Here is a 20672-nt window from a genome sequence, read left to right on the forward strand (position 1 = left end):
CATTTCAGCTGGACAGTTTGGCTTCTCTGCTGGATAGTTCCAAAGACGACCACCTCCACTCAACTGTGGTGAAGTGTTTCACGAAATCCCTGGATGCTGAGAAAAATCAAACCATGGAGCTTCATACAGTTCTGTCTGTCATTATACCACATGTAAGTAACAGTGTGTGTGTGTGTGTGTGTGTGTCATAGGATCGCGGTTTCAATTCCCAGATCGGGCGTTGTGAGTGTTTATTGAGCGAAAACACCTAAAGCTCCACGAGGCTCTGGCAGGGGATGGTGGCGGACCCTGCTGTACTCTTTCACCACAACTTTCTCTCACTCTTACTTCCTGTTTCTGTTGTGCCTGTAATTCAAAGGGTCAGCCTTGTCACACTGTGTGTCACGCTGAAATATCTCCAAGAACTACGTTAAGGGTACACGTGTCTGTGGAGTGCTCAGCCACTTGCACATTAATTTCACGAGCAGGCTGTTCCGTTGATCGGATCGACTGGAACCCTCGACGTCGTAAGCAACGGAGTGCCAACATGTTTCTGTGTATATATCATCATCATCATCATCATCATCGTTTAACGTCCGCTTTCCATGCTAGCATGGGTTGGACGATTTGACTGAGGACTGGTGAAACCGGATGGCAACACCAGGCTCCAGTCTGATTTGGCAGAGTTTCTACAGCTGGATGCCCTTCCTAACGCCAACCACTCAGAGAGTGTAGTGGGTGCTTTTACGTGTCACCCGCACGAAAACGGCCACGCTCGAAATGGTGTCTTTTATGTGCCACCCGCACAAGCCAGTCCAGGGGCACTGGCAACGATCTCGCTCGAAAATCCTACAGGAGCCAGTCAGGCGGTACTGGCAACGGCCACGCTCAATATGGTGCATCTCATGTGCCACCCGCACAAGAACCAGTCCAGGGGCACTGGCAACAATCTCACTTGGCTTGCCGGGTCTTCTCACGCACAGCCCATTTCCAAAGGTCTCGGTCCGTAGTCATCGCCTCGGTGAGGCCCAATGTACGAAGGTCTTGCCTCACCACCTCAATGTATTTATGTGAACTCAACAGACCTAGAATCTCACAAATATATATATATATCTATTTCCCAGTTGACTGTGAAAGCTGCAGAAGAATTGAGTCAGGAAATAATGAACCTCATTGAAGGACGACAGTTCTATGGGTAAGTCTGTTATTATTATTATTATTAATCAAAAGTGGCAAGCTGTCAGAATCATTATGATGCCAGGCAAAATGCTTACCGGCATTTTGTCCATCCTTGCATTCTGAGTTCAAATTCCACCAAGTTCGACTTTGCCTTTCATCCTTCCGGGAGTTAATATAATCAGCTTGCCCTCTTCCCCCCAAATTTCAGGCCTTGTGCCTACAGTAGAAAGGATTATTATTATTATTATTATTATTATTAAGAAGGCAGTGAGCTGGCAGAATCGTTAGCACGCAGAGCAAAATGCTTAGTGGTATTTCGTCTGCCGCTACGTTCTGAGTTCAAATTCCGCCGAGGTCGACTTTGCCTTTCATCCTTTCGGGGTCGATTAAATAAGTACCAGTTACGCACTGAGGTCGATATAATCGACTTAATCTGTTTGTCTGTCCTTGTTTGTCCCCTCTGTGTATAACCCCTTGCGGGCAGTAAAGAAATAGGTATTTCGTCTGTCTTGGCGTTCTGAGTTCAAATTCCGCTGGCGAGATCGTTGCCAGTGCCCCTGGACTGGCTTTTTTGTGTGGGTGGCACATAAAATACACCATTTCGAGCGTGGCCGTGGTCGTTGCCAGTACCGCCTGACTGGCCTTCGTGCGACTGACACATAAAAGCACCCACTACACTCTCTGAGTGGTTGGCGTTAGGAAGGGCATCCAGCTGTAGAAATTCTGCCAAATTTAGATTGGAGCCTGGTGTAGCCATCTGGTTTCACCAGTCCTCAGTCAAATCATCCAACCCATGCTAGCATGGAAAGCGGATGTTAAACGACGATGATGATGATGATGATGATGTTGACTTTGCCTTTCATCCAATGGGTCGTACACAATGTTTTGAGTGTCATGGGAGCTTCAAAAGCTGAAGAACGTCCCTGAAGACAGTGAGTGATCTGAAAGACCTGCCACGTACATGACCCCCCCCCCCCCCCAGATTTGTGGAGAAAATTCGGATCTATTTTAAAACGGGGGCCACATTTTTCATTAATGTTTTACGTAGTGTTTTTTGTACGGAAAGACTTTCAAACTTCGTATACTTATCTATTTTGTGTTATAGAACAGAAAAATATTTTTGTATTCAAATTTATTTCATGTAAAAAATTGTCTTATTTCGATAATTTCAACCAATCACTGACAAGTATTCAGTTGTTTATATTTACTCCTTTGGCTGATTAAGCGGTGTAAAGCGTATTTAATCTCCATACCTTCGTTTTATTTGCTTTTTTCATTTTAAATTTGCTTTAACCCTAACCCTAACCCTAACCGTAGGGTTAGGGTTAATTGTTTCAGAATCGTTTGTTTATGTAGTCGGCACTTAATGTATATCGGCTGAATGGACGTCAGTGATTGGTTGAAATTACAGAAATACGACAACTTTAACATGGAATAACTTATGGATTTCTTTTTTTTTTGAGAAGACTAAGAGAAAAAGATGTTTTATATGACACATTCTACCAGTGTTCCAAGTTTCAAAGTGTTTCGTTAATGAAAAATGTGGCCCCCGTTTTAAAAAAGATCCGAAAATTCATCAGCTTGTGGATGAGGATCATCGGAGGACAGTCAAAGATATTCTGAGGTGTTTGAGGAAGGACATTTGGCGAAAGTCACTGGATTCTTCATGATGACAATGCACCCTGTCTGTGAGTTCCCAGACTTAGTTATGTTAACATCAGCTCCTTTGAAATGGTCACCTAGTGCCGCAATATGCCAGTCCCGGTATTCCTGTCACTTTTGGAATCCATCCTGGAAGTAGTTTTCCATAAGCGAGTTGAGGGCCTTCTGCGATTCACTCTTGATCTCAACAAAGGTGTTTAACCCTTTAGCATTTAAACCGGCCATATCCGGCCAAAAGTATTCTGCCTATTCTATGTTCAAACTGGCCAGATCTGGTCTCTCACACCAACCCTACAATATCGTTTTAAAAATTAACAGCTACCTCATCAAAATCTCATAGCTACAAGATAATGCATGATTAGTTCAAAACAATGTGGATAAAAAAGCATTAATTATGGCAGAATAATGTGAACACTAAAGGGTTAACGAGTGACCTTTGACCTTATGGTAATCACTTTTGTCATCAACACCACCACCACGACCACCTCTGCCACAGGTACCATCATCATCTATACCAGGGGTTTTCAAACTTTTTGACTTGCGGACCCCTTTATATTTCAGGCTTTACCTTAGGGACCCCCTTATAAACGCTTACGAAATTTATACATAAATATTTGCTTAAAATAACATATATTTTTACATTTATTTATTTAACAGTATTTAACAAATAGGTTTATTGTCAATTAAAAGATTTCGATTAAAAAGCATATATAAAGCACACTCTCTGAGTGGTTGGCGTTAGGAAGGGCATCCAGCTGTAGAAACTCTGCCAAGCCAGCATGGAAAGCGTACGTTAAACGATGATGATGATGATGATGAAAATCAAATTGCTCATAAAAAGTATTTGCTGTCCACGGACCCCCTGTCTTGTCCTTGCAGACCACAGTTTGAAAACCCCTGGTTTAGAGTCAAGATTTGGCTGCTATTTTCAGCATGGCGGTATCTCTTAGATCAGGGGTTTTCAAACTTTTTGACTTGCGGACCCCTTTATATTTCAGGCTTTACCTTAGGGACCCCCCCCCTTATAAACGCTTATGAAATTTATACATAAATATTTGCTTAAAATAACATATATTTTTACATTTGTTTATTTAACAGTATTTAACAAAATAGGTTTATTGTCAATGAAATGATTTTGATTAAAAAACATATATAAAATCAAATTGCTGATAAAAAGTATCTGCTGTCCAAGGACCCCCTGTCTTGTTCTTGCGGACCACAGTTTGAAAACCCCTGGTTTAGAGTCAAGATTTGGCTGCAATTTTCAGCATGGCAGTAACTCTTAGATCAGGGGTTTTCAAACTTTTTGACTAGCGGACCCCTTTATATTTCAGGCTTTACCTTAGGGACCCGCTTATAAACGCTTATGAAATTTATACATAAATATTTGCTTAAAATAACATATATTTTTACATTTATTTATTTAACAGTATTTAACAAATAGGTTTATTGTCAATGAAACGATTTCGATTAAAAAACATATATAAAATCAAATTGCCCATAAAAAGCATTTGCTGTCTGCGGACCACAGGGGGTCCGTGGACCAGTTTGAAAACCACTGATCTATACCACCATCATCATCATCATCATCACCAACCATGCAAACGGCCCCATTGCCATTACTATTACCAACATCATCACCCCTACCAATACCACCATGGCCATAGACCCCCTACCACTCTCTTCCTTTCTCTGTTTCAGTTCAGCGTTCACCAGTCTGTCTGTTCGTCAGTGGTCCATCAATCAACTCAGTCTGTTCTTCAGCCACTCTGCCGGTCAAGAGGATGTCCGACAGTGCCAGGCGTCTCTCCTGCAATATTTGTTCCGTCATGCCTTCTTCGTCCTCTCCAAGTCGTCCTCGAAGATACCTCATGTAAGTTTTTTTGGATCTATTTCAAAACGGGGGCACCAGTTTTCATTTATGTTTTATGTGGTGTTTTTGGTACGGAAAGACTTTCAAACTTCGTATACTTATCTATTTTGTGTTATAGAACAGAAAAATATTTTTGTATTCGAATTTATTTCACGTAAAAAATTGTCTTATTTCGATAATTTCTACTAATCACTGACGTCTATTCAGTTGAAAACAGTTAGCGCTGTAACGGTGTATATCGTATTAATCCCCTAACCCTAACCCTAACTAGACTGTTAACCCTAACCCTAACCCTAACTCTAGAATCCGAACTCTAAAATTGTTACACACATAGATACGCACAGCGTAATTTATTATATAAACAATATATGCGTATAAATTACGATTAAACCGGATGAAATATGTCACAGGGAATAACATTTTTATGACCGCCCAGCAGTAACTCTATTCAGCTGAATAGACGTCAGTGATTGGTTGAAATTACAGAAATACGACAACTTTAACATGGAATAACTTGCGATGTACGTTCTTTTGTTAAGAAGACTAAGAGTAAAAGATGTTTTATATGACACATTCTACCAGTGTCCCAAGTTTCAAAGTGTTTCGTTAGTGTTTCGTTAAGAAAATACTGGTGCCCCCGTTTTGAAATAGATCCGTTTTTTTTTTTTTTAATGCATTGCCCTCTACTTTAATTTCTTTTATTATCCATTAGGGTCCTCGAACCAGGTTGACCAGGGCCTTGGGAGTGGGTGTGCTAATTGAGTGTGTGCATGTGTGTGTATCTCCAGCCCACATCAGCAATGATAATCATTATCATCTTCATCTTTTAATGTCTGTTTTCCATGCTGGCATGAGGTTGATGGTATGACAAGAGCTGGCCAGACTCCAATTGTCTCTTTTGACCTGGTTTCTACAGCTGGATGCCCTTCCTTATGCCAACCATATATATATATATATATTCATCATCGTTTAACGTCCGCTTTCCATGCTAGCATGGGTTGGACAATTTGACAGAGGACTGGTGGACCAGGAGGCGACACCAGGCTCCAATCTGATTTAGCAGAGTTTCTACAGCTGGATGCCCTTCCTAACGCCAACCACTCCGAGAGTGTAGTGGATGCTTTTACATGCCACCCGCACGAAAACGGCCACGCTTGAAATGGTGTCTTTTATGTGCCACCCGCACAAGAGCCAGTCCAGGGGCCCTGGCAACGATCTCACTTGGCTTGCCGGGTCTTATCATCATCATCATCATTTAACGTCCGCTTTCCATGCTAGCATGGGTTGGACGATTTGACTGAGGACTGGTGAAACCCGATGGCTACACCAGGCTCCAATCTGATTTGGCAGAGTTTCTACAGCTGGATACCCTTCTTAACGCCAACCACTCCGAGAGTGTAGTGGATGCTTTTACATGCCACCGGCACGAAGGCCAGTCAGGAGGTACTGGCACAGCCACGCTCAAATGGTGTATTTTACGTGCCACCTGCACAGGAGCCAGTCCATCGGCACTGGCAACAATCTCGCTTGAATGTCTTTTCACGTGACACTGGCACAAGTGCCAGGGAGGTGACGTTGGTAACGATCAACAGCCACACTCAAAATGGTGTATTTTACGTGTCACCTGCATAGGGGCCAGCCCATCGGCACTGATATATATTTATATATGTATGTATATATATATATATATATATAGGTGCAGGCATGGCTCTGGTAAGAAGCTTGCTTCCCAGCCACATGGTCCTGGGTTCAGTCCCACTGCATCGCACTTTGGGCAAGTGTCTTCCGCTATAGCCTCAGGTCGACCAAGGCCTTGTGAGTGGATTTGGTAGATGGAAACGGAGAGAAGCCTGTCATATATATATATACATATATATGTGTGTGTGTGAGTGTCTGTGTTTGTTCCCCCAAGTGCCACCTGACAATTTAGATACCAACCATAACTTAGTGGTTCAGCAAATGAGACTGATAGAATAATTATAGACTTGAAAGAAAAATAAGTACTGAGACAAGTAAAAGATAAATGATGCATAAATGTCCTTGTTTTTGCTAATTGCAGTGTCAGGGTGAACCTGTGTCTTTTGGTGAAAAATTGCAGAAAACCTGCCATTTGGCATTTGTGAAGAACTTTCTCAAGATTATCACAATAAAGACTGGTGAGTTACTGTTGTTCTTATTGTTTAACCCCGGGTCAGTCCTGATCCAGACACACAGACATACACACAAACTTTACCTTGGACCTACATTGTGGCGGAGCCATTATAACTATTTATTAACACACGTTTGCAGGAGTGGCTGTGTGGTAAGTAGCTTGCTTACCAACCACATGGTTCCGGGTTCAGTCCCACGGCGTGGCACCTTGGGCAAGTGTCTTCTACTATAGCCTCGGGCCGACCAAAGCCTTGTGAGTGGGTTTGGTAGACGGAAACTGAAAGTAGACCGTCGTATATATGTATATATATTATATATATATATGGCTGTGTGGTAAGTAGCTTGCTTACCAACCACATGGTTCCGGGTTCAGTCCCACTGCATGGCACCTTGGGCAAGTGTCTTCTACTATAGCCTCGGGCCGACCAAAGCCTTGTGAGTGGGTTTGGTAGACGGAAACTGAAAGAAGCCCGTCGTATATATGTATATATATATGTGTGTGTGTGTTTTTGTGTGTCTGTGTTTGTCCCCGCCAACATCACTTGAAAACCGATGCTGGTGTGTTTACGTCCCCGTCACTTAGCGGTTCGGCAAAAGCGACCGATAGAATAAGTACTAGGCTTACAAAGAATAAGTCCTGGGGGTCGATTTGATTCAACTAAAGGCGGTGCTCCAGCATGGCCACAGTCAACTGACTGAAACGAGTAAAAGAGTAATATATATATATGTATATATATATATATATACACACATACATATATATATATATATATATACACACACACACACATACATACACACACACAATGCGTTGTTGTTTAGCCCCATATACACATATATATGCAAACATACTCAAATGTGTCCTGAATCCCTCAATTGTTTCTACTAAATATTAATAAAAAGATACAAAGTTGTTAAATTTACTTTAAGCATGAAATTTGTTTCGTGAAGCATCCACATTTTTCTCACTCAAACCAACCTTTCACATTGTCTCACTCCATGCTCTTTCATATCCGTCTGTCTGTTCATATTTGCTTGTTACATTTGTACTTTTTGTGTCCCCAGAATCAGCTGGAGTTAACCCTTTTTATTTTCCCCTTTTTTTTCCTTCAGATAAAAACAAGAAGGCCTACATTACCAAAACAGTCCAGGAGATATTTTCCTACGTTGAGGTAAATATAGAAAGAGATCAAACTCTGCTACATCAAATTCCATCTCTTGTCTCCCATCCTGGGTCAGCCTTTCTTTTTGGGTTTAACTTATTGTTTTTTTTTTCCCTAAAGTTCTTTCTGTTTTGTTTTTCGTTTTCTAAAAAATATTTGGTTTTGGTTTAACCCTTTCGTATTCAGATGACTCTGTCAAACGTAAATCTTATTTATTAAAATTGTTTCGAATTAATCCTGCATTATCTCATAGCTTTGAGATTTCAATGATGTGATATCGGGGTCTATAAATTAAGTACCAGTTGCGTACTGGAGTCGATCAATTCTACTGGTCCCCTCCCCCAAAAATGTTGGGCCTTGTGCTTAGAGTAGAAAAGAATATTAATAATAATTTACATTTGACGGATATTTGTCCTCATCTTGTTTGTTGTTAACACAATGTTTTGGCTGATATACCCTCCAGCCTTCATCAGGTGCCTTGAGGAAATTTCTAAGGTATTTTGCAATGTTGTTATTATTATTATTATTATTATTATTCAGATCACTGCCTGGAATCTTGGGGTTAGTAGCCCGCGCTCTTAACCACTACGCCATATGCCCATGGGCAGTTATGGAGTGAATATTTAGGGCTTACAAATCTAATATTTTCCTGTTCTTCTTTAATACCGGCTCCCATATGTTTTCCATATCCAAGATCGATTCCAGGCAGTGACCTGAATAATAACAATAATAATAATAATAACAAGAACATCGAAAAATACCTTCGGAATGAAAACCCAGGTTCGAAATTTCCCCCAAGATACTTGATGAAGGCTGGAGGGTATATCAGCTGAAACGTTGTGTTAACAACAAACAATATGACGACAATATACATATATACGACAGGCTTCTTTCAGTTTCCGTCTACCAAATCCACTCACAGGGCCTTGGTCGGCCCGAGGCTATAGCAGAAGACGCTTGCCCAAGGTGCCACGCAGTGGGACTGAACCCGGGACCATGTGGTTGGTAAGCGAGCGACTTACCACACAGCCACTCCTGCGCCTCATTAACTTTTGAAAGATTGATGAGTAATTTCTCTATCCTTTTTTTTTTCTTTTTTCTTTTTCTTCTTTATTGCAGTGTTTGGTCAGTAACCCAGATGTTGTGAAACCACTGAAAGAATTGAATGAAGAGGTGAGTAGTGCTGGTGTTCTCCTCTCTTTTTTTAAAAATCATTTCCTGTACTCTTAAGGAAAACGCACACATGCACACAACCAAACCTGGGCACCAAACTGTTAATCTGTGAATTAATGAAATTAACATTTTCATTAAAGATTTAACTTCTAAGCTAACTTTGGAAATCATTATCAGACTAATTAACTTCCATTAACTTCAATTCAATTGAAGTTAACGGATTTTATAGTTCTGGCATTTTTTAAAGGTGCTTTTCGATGGTTATAGAGCAAAAACTGATTTTTTTTTTTTTTTTTTTTTTTTTCCATAATAAGAATTAACTCTTTTACTTGTTTCAGTCATTTGACTGTGGCCATGCTGGAGCACCGCCTTTAGTCGAGCAAATCGACCCCAGGACTTATTCTTTGCAAGCCCAGTATTTATTCTATCGGGTCTCTTTCGCCGAACCGCTAAGTTACGGGGACGTAAACACACCAGCATCGGTTGTCAAGCGATGTTGGGGGGACAAACACAGACACACAAACATACATACATATATATATATATATATATATATATATATATATATATATATATACATATATATATATATACATATATACGACAGGGGGGGACACACAAACATACATATATATATATATATATATACATATATACGACAGGCTTCTTTCAGTTTCCGTCTACCAAATCCACTCACAAGGCTTTGGTCGGCCCGAGGCTATAGTAGAAGACACTTGCCCAAGGTGCCATGCAGTGGGAACGAACCCAGAACCGTGTGGTTGGTAAGCAAGCGACTTACCACACAGCCATTTGGCCCCAGCATTTGGCTGGTACTTATTTTATTGATCCCCGAAAGAATGAAAGGCAAAGTCAACCTTGGTGGCATTTGAACTCAGAGCTTCAAGACGGATGAAATGCTGCCAAGCATTTTGCCTGGGGTTGATCGTGATTCTGCCAGCTCACCATCTTACATTATTGAATGTTGTTTGTTAAATATTTGCTGTTAAATGTCTAAATGTTAAAACTGTCTATGTGTCTTCTCTCTGTCTATATTCCAGACGTTACAAGCTCTTCACCAGATCAAACAGATGTTGTCCCAGATGCACTCCATTGTAAGACTCTGTATTTTTTATTCCTTAGAGATATATATATGTGTGTGTGTGTGTGTGTGTGTGTGTGTGGGTGGGTATGAATGAAAGAACATGTAAGGGGTTTGCAGTGTATTTGCTTGCAATGGCAGAATATATTCTCATCATCACCAACATCATCATTAACATTTGTCTTCTGTGCTGACATGGGCGGAATGGAACTGGCAAGTCTAAGAGCTGTACCAGGCTCCATTTATCTGTTCTGGCAGGGTTTCTACAGCCGGGTGCCCTTCTTAATGCCAACCGTTTTAACAGAGTGCACAGAGGGTGCTTTTTACACAGCAGAGGACAAGTTGATTACATTGATCCCAGTGCGCCACTGGTACTTATTTCATTGATCCTGAAAGGTTGAAACGCAAGGTTGACCTTGATGAAACTGCATGACCCCAGGGTGGTGAAAGCTGCATGTTGGGTTATCACAGTGGAAGCTTGGAGTAAAAATAGATTAATGAAATAATTAGATCATCATCATAGCCATCACCATCATCATCGTCATCACCACCACGACCACTATCATTATCACCACCACCATCGTCATCATCATTGTCATTGATGTTTGTTTTGTGTTTCCACCAGAAAACTGACCAATCAGAAAGCAAGAATATATATGCCTTTGAGATCCTGCTCACCTACCTGGCCCTACAGGTGTTTTGTGACCCACAGAACTGCCTCGATGTCATTCAGGTAAGCATTTCTCTCTCTCTCTCTTTCTCTAACCATGACCGTCACTCACAAGTAAGTATGACCTGGTACCACGTACCACTCTTTCACTGATTGCTTTCTGGTACCTCCACCATTATGAGCAGACAGAAAACACCTTTTCCACTCACCTCACCTTTGACCCAGCTGTATATCTAAGATGTGATATACAAGGGGGAGAAGGATGTACTAGCATACTAATTTTCAGCTGAGATAGTTCATAGTTGTAATCGGAGGAAGCACTGAAAAGAGCAGTGTGTTCTGTTAGTGTTTTTGGTATTGGGTGTTTAGCTTGGCCCTTCTACAGAAGGACGAGGTTGTAACATTGAACCAGCATTCAGCTTTCACCCTTTAGCACTTAAACTCACCATTTCTGCCCCAAATATTATTCCTGTTTTATTTTCAAACTGACCAGATTCAGCCTCTTACACCTAGCCTACAATGTCATTGTTAAAATAGTCAGATCCTACCTCTCACAGCTACCCTACAAAAGCTCCACGAGGTTCCGGCAGGGGATGGTGGCGAACCCTGCTGTACTCTTCCACCACAACTTTCTCTCACTCTTTCTTCCTGTTTCTGTTGTGCCTGTAATTCAAAGGGTCAGCCTTGTCACACTGTGTGTCACGCTGAATATCCCCCGAGAACTACGTTAAGAGTACACGTGTCTGTGGAGTGCTCAGCCACTTGCACGTTAATTTCACGAGCAGGCTGTTCCGTTGATCGGATCAACTGGAACCCTCGACGTCGGAAGCGACGGAGTGCCAACAAAACAGGCATTAAGTGTATATATATAAAATGTGTTTTATATTTTCTATTTCCAGGACAGTTTGTCTTGTTGTGAGAATGCTGTTAAAAAGAGGGTGAAATCTTCAGAAGATGGTGAGTAACATGCTGTCTTGTTTTGTTTATGGCTTTGGAAAAGGCATGCATGCCACAACTTCCACCTTTCTTTCTTGTCCTTGTGATGTGATGGCAACAATGTCAGGATGTTGTTGTTGTTGTTCAGTCCCAGGTTATTTTTCTAATCCGGCAGACCTATGGTCAAAGATGTTCCAGAAGTGACCACCCTATCTTTTACTTCAGGCATAGTGTATCTAGGACTACATTATCTAATGTGTCGTTCTTTATTGTTTAGCCCCAGGTCAGTCCTGATCCAGCAGACCTATGATCAAAGATGTCCCAGCTGTGACCATCCTGTCTTTTATTCAGGCATAGTGTATCTAGGACTATGTTGTCTAATGTGTCCTTTCTTGTTATTTAGCCCAAGGTCAGTTCTGATCCAGTAGATATATGGTCAAAGGCATTCCAACTGTGACTATACTGTTTTTTATACAGACATAGTGTATCTAGGACTACATTATCTAATGTGTCTTTCCTTGTTGCTGGTGTTTAGCCCCAGGTCAGTTCTGATCCGACAGACCTATGATCAGTGATGTTCCAGCTGTGACCATCCTGTCTTTTATTCAGGCATAGTGTATCTAGGACTACATTATCTAATGTGTCCTTTCTTGGTATTTAGCCCCAGGTCAGTCCTGATCCAGCAGACCTATGATCAGTGATGTTCCAGCTGTGACCATACTATCTTTTATTCAGGCATAGTGTATCTAGGACTACATTATCTAATGTGTCCTTTCTTGTTATTTAGCCCCTGGTCAGTCCTGATCCGACAGACCTATGACCAGAGATGTTTCAGCTCTAACCAGCCTGTCTTTTATTCAGGAATAGTGTATCTAGGACTACATTATCTAATGTATCCGTCTTTGTTGTTTTTGTTTAACCCAAGGTCAGGTCTAATCCAGACAGATCTATGATCAGTGATGTTCCAGCTGTGACCATCCTGTCTTTTATTCAGGCATAGTGTATCTAGGACTACGTTATCTAATGTGTCCTTCCTTGTTGCTGGTGTTTAGCCCCAGGTCAGTCCTGATCTGACAGACCTATGATCAAAGATGTTCCGGCTGTGACCATCCTGTCTTTTTATGTGTCCTTTCATTTTCCAACATGGCTAGATATAGCTTGAGAGTGATTTGGCTGCTATTTCTCTCAGGTGGAGTGACCACATTAAGACCTCCCCCTTTTGTAGTTGTTGTTCGATCCCTGCCATAGCGGTCCTCACTGTAATGTTTCCCCTACTGCGGAAGCCCTGATTGTTTTGTCCCTTTCTGCCTTGAGCCCCTCAACACTTTGACCCTTTCACTTAAAGGTCAGTTTCCCTGATTGCAGTATCCTTTACCTCGTATTGGTCCTTGTCCCATTAAACCCTTCCATATTGACTGACCCTACCTGCCCTGTTCATTGTTACCCCCATTAACCTGTTAACCCCTTTTCTTTCACCTTTCCAGAGCCGGACTGGTTGGACGTCTTGCTCGATGTCCTCATTGCTATGATGACCCATCCTTCCAAACTGTCTCGTGCCATAGCGACCAGCATCTTCTCAGCCGTTACTGACCACATCACACCTCTGTCCCTTGGTCTTCTTACAGAGGTAAGTATATCTAGGACTACATTATCCAATGTGTCCTTTGTTGTTTTTGTCTAACCCCAGGTCAATCCTGATCCAGCAGACCTATGATCAAAGATGTTCCAGTTGTGACCATCCTGTCTTTTATTCAGGCATAGTTTATCTAGGACTACATTGTCTAATGTGTCCTTCCTTGTTGTTGTTGTTTAACCTCAGGTCAGTCCTGATCCAGCAGACCTATGATCAAAGATGTTCCAGTTGTGACCATCCTGTCTTTTATTCAGGCATAGTGTATCTAGGACTACATTATCTAATGTGTCCTTCCTTGCATTGTTTAGCCCCAGGTCAGTCCTGATCCAGCTGACCTATGATCCGTGATGTTCCAGTTGTGATCATCCTGTCTTTTATTCAGACATAGTGTATCTAGGACTACATTATCTAATGTGTCTTTCCTTGTTTATCCCCAGGTCAGATTTTTCTAGCTAATATATGTAAATTTATATAGTGAAGGCGCATGGCTCAGTGACTAGAGCGTCGAATTTACAACTGTGAGGTTGTGAGTTCAAATCCCAGACCGGGCTGTGTGTTGTGTTCTTGAGCAAGACACTTTATTTCACGTTGCTCCAGTTCACTCAGCTGTAGAAATGAGTTGCGACATCACTGGTGCCAAGCTGTATCGGCCCCTTTGCCTTTCCCTTGGATAACACTGGTGGCATGCAGAAGGGAGGCTGGTATGCATGGGCGACTGCTGGTCTTCCATAAACAACGTTGCCTGGACTTGTGCCTGGGAGGGTAACTTTCTAGGTGCAATCCCATGGTCATTCATAACCGAAGGGGGTTTCCGAATATCACGTAAGTTTGGGTAAGTTTGATGTTTATATTATTATTATTAATGTGGCAGTTGTCAAAATATTTTAATTTTATCATTTTCATTTTTAATTTAAGATTCTGATGAAGAAAACAACTGATATGGCTAACGATGAAGATTTTATGTTTGGTGGTAAGTGAACATATATAAATATATACACACACACACATGCATGTTTGCATGATCACAGAAGTAAGCACATGAATACAAAACAAGGTGGAAAAAAAAATAGTACTCAAATACCAAAGATAGAGCAATATGCTTTCATTGAAATTGTGAAATTATCACAGAACTGTTAATCGGAGTTTCATGTTTTCCTGTTTGTTGGACCATGAAACTGAGTAAAAGTTTTGTGATAATTTTGCACAGTTGTGAGTCCAGCACCCTAGCTTAGTGGCTAGGGTGCTGGACTCACAATTGTAAGATTGTGGTTTCAATCCCTGGATCAGGTGATCTGTTGTTCATGAGCAAAAGACTTCACCTCAGCTGTAGAAATGAGTACTACTAGTGGAAGTATGGTGCTTAGAGGTTAGGGTGTTGAATTCATGACCATAAGATTGTGGTTTCAGTCCCTGGACCGGGCGATGCATTGTGTTCTTGAGCAAAACACTTCATTTCACATTGCTCCGGTCCACTCAGCTGGCAAATATGAGTTTAACCTGGAGAGGGATGGGCTCTGTCAGGCTTTCTCACCCTTGATACACTGCATGGTTGCAGCACCACGACGCCCCTCTCCCCCAAGTAGTTAAGGGACTCGTCAACACGTTTCATTTGCTATTAGGAATTACGAAATTATACATGTTGGATAAACGTGTAAGATATCTCCTATTTCAAATTCAAACAAGAGCACTCAGAGAGTGCAAACCTCCACCAAAGTAACACTAATGTCATCTTAACGATTAGCCGGAGATGATTTTTAATATGAGAATATCTGAAATAAACTCGACTGCTCTCACAAATGAGAATACTAAATATGAACCTGACCGCTCTCAAAAATTAAGTAAAAAAAAACGGAAAAATAATCCAGAATCCTTGTCCAGTACCCAATCGAGTTTGTGCCAGTCACGAGGCCAAACATCCTTGAAAGTTTCATACGAATACGTCCAACACTTCTTGAGATATCTTGTCCACAGACAAACAAAGAAACAAACAAATACAACTGAAAACATTACTTCCACTTTCGCTAAGATGGAGGTAATAATATTATAGACAGAGAATCTAATAATACTAATATTATTTGACTCTTTGAAGAAGAATTTCTAATAGTTCTAACATGTTGGTGATCGTTAAATTGTAATTAACCATGAATGATGTTATTGTTGTTAAATTGTAATTAACAGACGAAGAAGGTGAGTCTGAAGAGGAGGATGTAGAGATGTCTGAAAAAGGTGCCGATGACGACGAGGATGAAGAGGAGGAGGAGGAAGAGGATGATGATGATGAGGAGGAGGAGGAGGAGGATAAAGATGGCAATGCAGCAGAGACCAATATGGAGGTCGATGAGGATTTCCGCCAGAAAGTGAAAAATGCCCTGGGGGATGCTGCAGATAATACGGATGATGTAAGTATGTGTGTAGGGATGTGTCAGGGTGTATGTGTGTGTGTGTGTGTGAGACTGTCAGTATGTATGTGTGAGATTGTGTCAGTGTGCAGATGTGTGTGTGAGACACCGTGTCTGTATATGAGTGTGAGACTGTCACTGTGTGTATGTGCGTATGCATGTGTGCAAGACTGTCGGTATGTGTGTATGTATAGATGAGACTGTATGTGTGAGACCATGTATGTGTGTATATGTATGTGAGACTGCCAGCATCTGTGTGTGTGTGTGTGAGACTGTCATTTTGTGTGTATATATGTTTGAGACTGTGTCAGTGTGTGTGTGTATGTGAGACCATGTCTGTGTGTATATGTGTGCGAGACTGTGCCAGTATCTATGTGTGTGTGTGTGTCTGTGTGTGTGTGTCCGTCAGTCTTTCATTCATACTCACACTCTCACTGTATTTGTCTCTCAGCAACAACTTTTCTCTCCCCCTCTTTTTAAAAATACATTGTGACATATTTTGATTCCTCCCCTTCTTTCCCTCCCTCTAACAGATGTTGTGCCGGGCGGGCAGACAGACAGACAGATGGAGATCTGTTTTCTTTTTGTAATATAATTGATGATGATTCATAATTTATAATTTTCATTTTTGATCCTTTTCTTGCACCTTCTCGGTTTCGTCTCCACCATTGGTTTTCCCATGTGACAGTCCGAAGAAGAACTGTCGGATCTCAGTGACAGCGAGATGATCAAACACGATGCTGCACTCGCTGCGGCATTTCACAGTCGCAACCGAAGCGAAATCAAGAAAGTATCAAACGACAAGAAACAGCAGCTGATAACCTTGAAGATCCGGTGAGTACATGGAACAAATAGGGGCTGCAATAAGGGTGGAGCACTTCTAGAAAACAGCACTGCTTGGAATCGCTTGAATACTCCGGATGGTGCTCGAAAAATATATACGACGGGCTTCTTTCAGCTTCTGTCTACCAAATCCACTCACAAGGCTTTGGTTGGCCCGAGGCTATAATAGAAAACACTTGCCCAAGGTGCTACGCAGTGAGACTGAACCCGGAACCATGTGGTTGGTAAGTAAGCTACTTAGCACACAGCCACTCCTGTGCCTATAAATAAGTGTGTGAGGCTTACAGCACCTAGGTTTCCCAAGTGGTCACCCATCTAAGTACTAACTAGGCTCGACGTTGCTTAACTTCGGTGATAGGACGAGAACCGATGCTCTCAGCATGATATGCTTAAATTAAAATAAAAACTTCTGATGAAACAATTGTAGCAACACCAGACAAACCCTTTGACTGTTGTTATTACTCACACACACACGTCTAAACACATACATATATAAATTGTGTTATGAGAGGATGTGTAAGAGTGTGACCTTTGAACCTTAACCGAGATTTTATTTTCCATTTTGCAGGTTACTCGATTTCATCGAAGTCCTCATCAAACAGAATCACAAAGCAGAAATAGTGACGGTCAGTAACACTCTCTCTCTCTCTCTCTCTCTCTCCCCTGTCTCTATCTTTTTCTCCCCCATCTCTGTCTCTCTCTCCTCTTTTTTCTGTCTCTCCATCTCTATCTCTCCTTCTCTGTGTCTGTTTCTCCATCTCTGTCTTTCTCTTCATCTCTCTCACTTTCTTTCTGTCTCTCTATCCCTCCATTTCTGGCCGTCTCTCTCCGCTCCCCCCCCCCCCCCCCACACTTATAATCTAAATAGAAACTTTAAGACTGGTCATTGTTGTTGTCGGCACTCCCGTCGCTTACGACGATGAGGGTTCCAGTCGATCCGATCAACGGAAACAGCCTGCCCGTGAAATTACCGTGCAAGTGGCTGAGCACTCCACAGACACGTGTACCCTTAACGTAGTTCTCGGGGGATATTCAGCATGACACAGTGTGTGACAAGGCTGACCCCTTTGAATTACAGGCACAACAAAAACAGGAAGAAAGAGTGAGACATAGTTGTGGTGGAAGAGTACAGCAGGGTTCGCCACCATCCCCTGCCGGAGCTTCGTGGAGCTTTAGGTGTTTTCGCTCAATAAACTCTCACAACGCCCGGTCTGGGAATCGAAACCGCGATCGTATGACCGCGAGTCCGCTGTCCTAACCACTGGGCCACTGCACCTCCACAACTGGTCATGGAATATGGTAATAAAATAAAAAAAGAAAACACTAAGACCTTCCCTAATAACTAAGCAAAATTTAAAATTTCCACACAAACTTTCATACACTCATGATCAACATATATACATACTCACACACACACACATTCATGTGTTTGCACACGCACATGCACATATACATTTGTGCACACACTGACATACTCATGCACATTGATACACACAATCGCTCATACATATACATCCACTTACTGACGCATACATATGCTCACACACACAAACACATATGCAGCTGAATTAGGACATACGCGCGCACACACACAGACACACATACACAGACACAAACATATAGATACATACACACACACACACACACATATATATATGCACATAAACATACACACACATATACATGCACACACATATACACATTCATAAAGACACAGACAGACATGTACATATACACACAAGCATACACACACATACACAAGCATACACACATCTATAACACCTTCATTGTCTGACCCACACTCCCAGTTATAATCACATGACCTCCTGACCTGACCTGATTTTGTGACCTCTTTTTCCTCCCACAGCTCTTATTTCGGCCCCTTCTGGAACTACGGGATTCCAGTGAACGTAACAGAATTGAAGTGACCCTTGGAGAGAAGGCCATCCGTCTGTATCGACAGTTGTACAAAAGCAAGGTCAGTTCTCAGGTTCAAACCTCACCCAGCTACCATAATTCCATTTTTTTTTTCCCCTGTATTTTCATTTTCTTTTACTTGGTTCAGGGAGTTGGATTTTGGTCATACTGGAGCAACACATTAAAATGTATGTGTATATGTATGTATATGTGTGTGTGTGTGTATCTTTGTGTTTGTCTCCACTACCGCTTGATAACCGGAGTTGGTTTGTTTACATCCCTGTAACTTAGTGGTTCAGCAAAAAAATAGACCAATAGCAGAAGTACCAGAGTTTTTAAAAAAAATGAAGTACTGGGGTCAATTTGGTTTGACTAAAACCCTTCAATGTGATGCCCCAGCATGGCCACAGTCCAATGACTGAAACAAGCAAAAGATTAAAAAAATGTATATACATAGGTGCAGACGTGTCTGCATGGTAAGTAGCTTGCTTACCAACCACATGGTTCCGGGTTCAGTTCCAATGTGTGGCACCTTGGGCAAGTGTCTTCTACTATGGCCTCTGGCCGACCAAAGCCTTGTGAGTGGATTTGGTAGATGGAAACTGAAAGAATCCCGTCGTATATATGTGTGTGTGTCTGTGTTTGTCCCCCAACATCGCTTGACAACTGATGCTGGTGTGTTTACGTCCCCATAACTTAGCGGTTCGGCAAAAGAGACCGATAGAATAAGTACTAGGCTTCCAAAGAATAAGTCCTGGGGGTTGATTTGCTCGACTAAAGGCGGTGCTCCAGCATGGCCGCAGTCAAATGACTGAAACAAGTAAAAGAGTAAAGATTAATCTGCTGCGCCACCAATAAACCACTATTGCTCCTAAAAGTCGTTTTTTTATATCTCTTCTATGGGTGGGTTGAAGCTTACTAATTTCCTACACCTTGATCCTTGGATCTTAGCTTTACATATCTACACACACACACACACACACACACACATACATATATACTGTTACAAACCGACACCTGCATACACTCCTGTCCGCCATACACCACCACATTGTCCTCCTCAAATATTCATCTTCTTCTCCTCCTTCCAGGTTTCTCCTGACACTTATTCACAGATCACTAAACAAGATCTTCTGGAACTCATGACACACTTGATTGAGTTTTCACGAAAAGGTGAGTCGCCGTCACGCTTCGTTGCTTCTTCTTCTGTTTGTTTCTGTTGTTCTTTAGGCTCAGATCAGAGCTATTGTGTGTATATATATATATATATATATATATATATATATATATATGTGGAAAATGGAGCAACAAATACAAGAAAAAGCAATACTGTTGGACTAGTTAGCCGCTGTTTTATTACGTGGAGGTTATGTAATGAGCCATTGTGGAGGTTATGTAATGAGCCATTGTGGAGGTTGAGGTTATGTAGTGAGTCATTTTGTATGTTATGCTTTTTCTTGTATTTGTTGCTCCATTCTCCACATAAATATAATTATAAACTACGGTTTAAGCAGTAAATTACCTGCCTCTGGATGCCCTCTTCCCAAGACGGTACCCGTACAGGTGATCCCCAGGAGTGCCTTCGGATTTAAACATCCCCTGGTTGCTTGGATGCTTCAGACTACCCCTGAAGGATCGAGGCAAGCCTATCACTTACCTATATATATACATACAAATATATATATATATATATATATATATATATATATATATATATAATACATAGTTTTAGGGAAAATAACCAATTTTCAAGAACTCATGTCCCTAATATTATTATATATATATATATATATATATATATATATATATATATCTATGTATATATATATATATGTGTGTATATATATCTATCTATGTATATATCTATCTATATATACGTACAAAGATATACCACGAAACATCTGTGCCAATGCGAACAATGATTTTGCCACTCTCCCACCTGCAGAACAATTGGAAATGAAGTGTGTTGCTCAAGAAAACCCACATGCCACCCGG

General features: G+C 41.4%; 1 protein-coding gene across 2 annotated transcripts in view; it reads left to right on the forward strand.

Annotated features, from left to right (window-relative positions):
* The window catches only part of LOC106882676 (myb-binding protein 1A-like protein), a 52201-nt gene that overhangs the window by 17741 nt on the left and 13788 nt on the right, over positions 1 to 20672 (forward strand). For both annotated transcript variants that reach the window (XM_089345813.1, XM_089345814.1), the window contains exons 11-26: positions 9 to 152; positions 1104 to 1174; positions 4522 to 4693; positions 6753 to 6849; positions 7958 to 8016; positions 9127 to 9180; positions 10239 to 10292; positions 10905 to 11012; positions 11849 to 11906; positions 13370 to 13512; positions 14434 to 14488; positions 15697 to 15917; positions 16606 to 16751; positions 17329 to 17386; positions 18628 to 18738; positions 19769 to 19850. In XM_089345813.1, the coding sequence (XP_089201939.1) occupies positions 9 to 152; positions 1104 to 1174; positions 4522 to 4693; positions 6753 to 6849; positions 7958 to 8016; positions 9127 to 9180; positions 10239 to 10292; positions 10905 to 11012; positions 11849 to 11906; positions 13370 to 13512; positions 14434 to 14488; positions 15697 to 15917; positions 16606 to 16751; positions 17329 to 17386; positions 18628 to 18738; positions 19769 to 19850 (1633 nt within the window). The remainder of the gene's footprint in view (positions 1 to 8; positions 153 to 1103; positions 1175 to 4521; positions 4694 to 6752; positions 6850 to 7957; positions 8017 to 9126; positions 9181 to 10238; positions 10293 to 10904; positions 11013 to 11848; positions 11907 to 13369; positions 13513 to 14433; positions 14489 to 15696; positions 15918 to 16605; positions 16752 to 17328; positions 17387 to 18627; positions 18739 to 19768; positions 19851 to 20672) is intronic.

Source organism: Octopus bimaculoides, chromosome 30, assembly GCF_046866305.1.
Source record: "Octopus bimaculoides isolate indiv1 chromosome 30, ASM4686630v1, whole genome shotgun sequence".
NCBI lineage: Eukaryota > Metazoa > Mollusca > Cephalopoda > Octopoda > Octopodidae > Octopus > Octopus bimaculoides.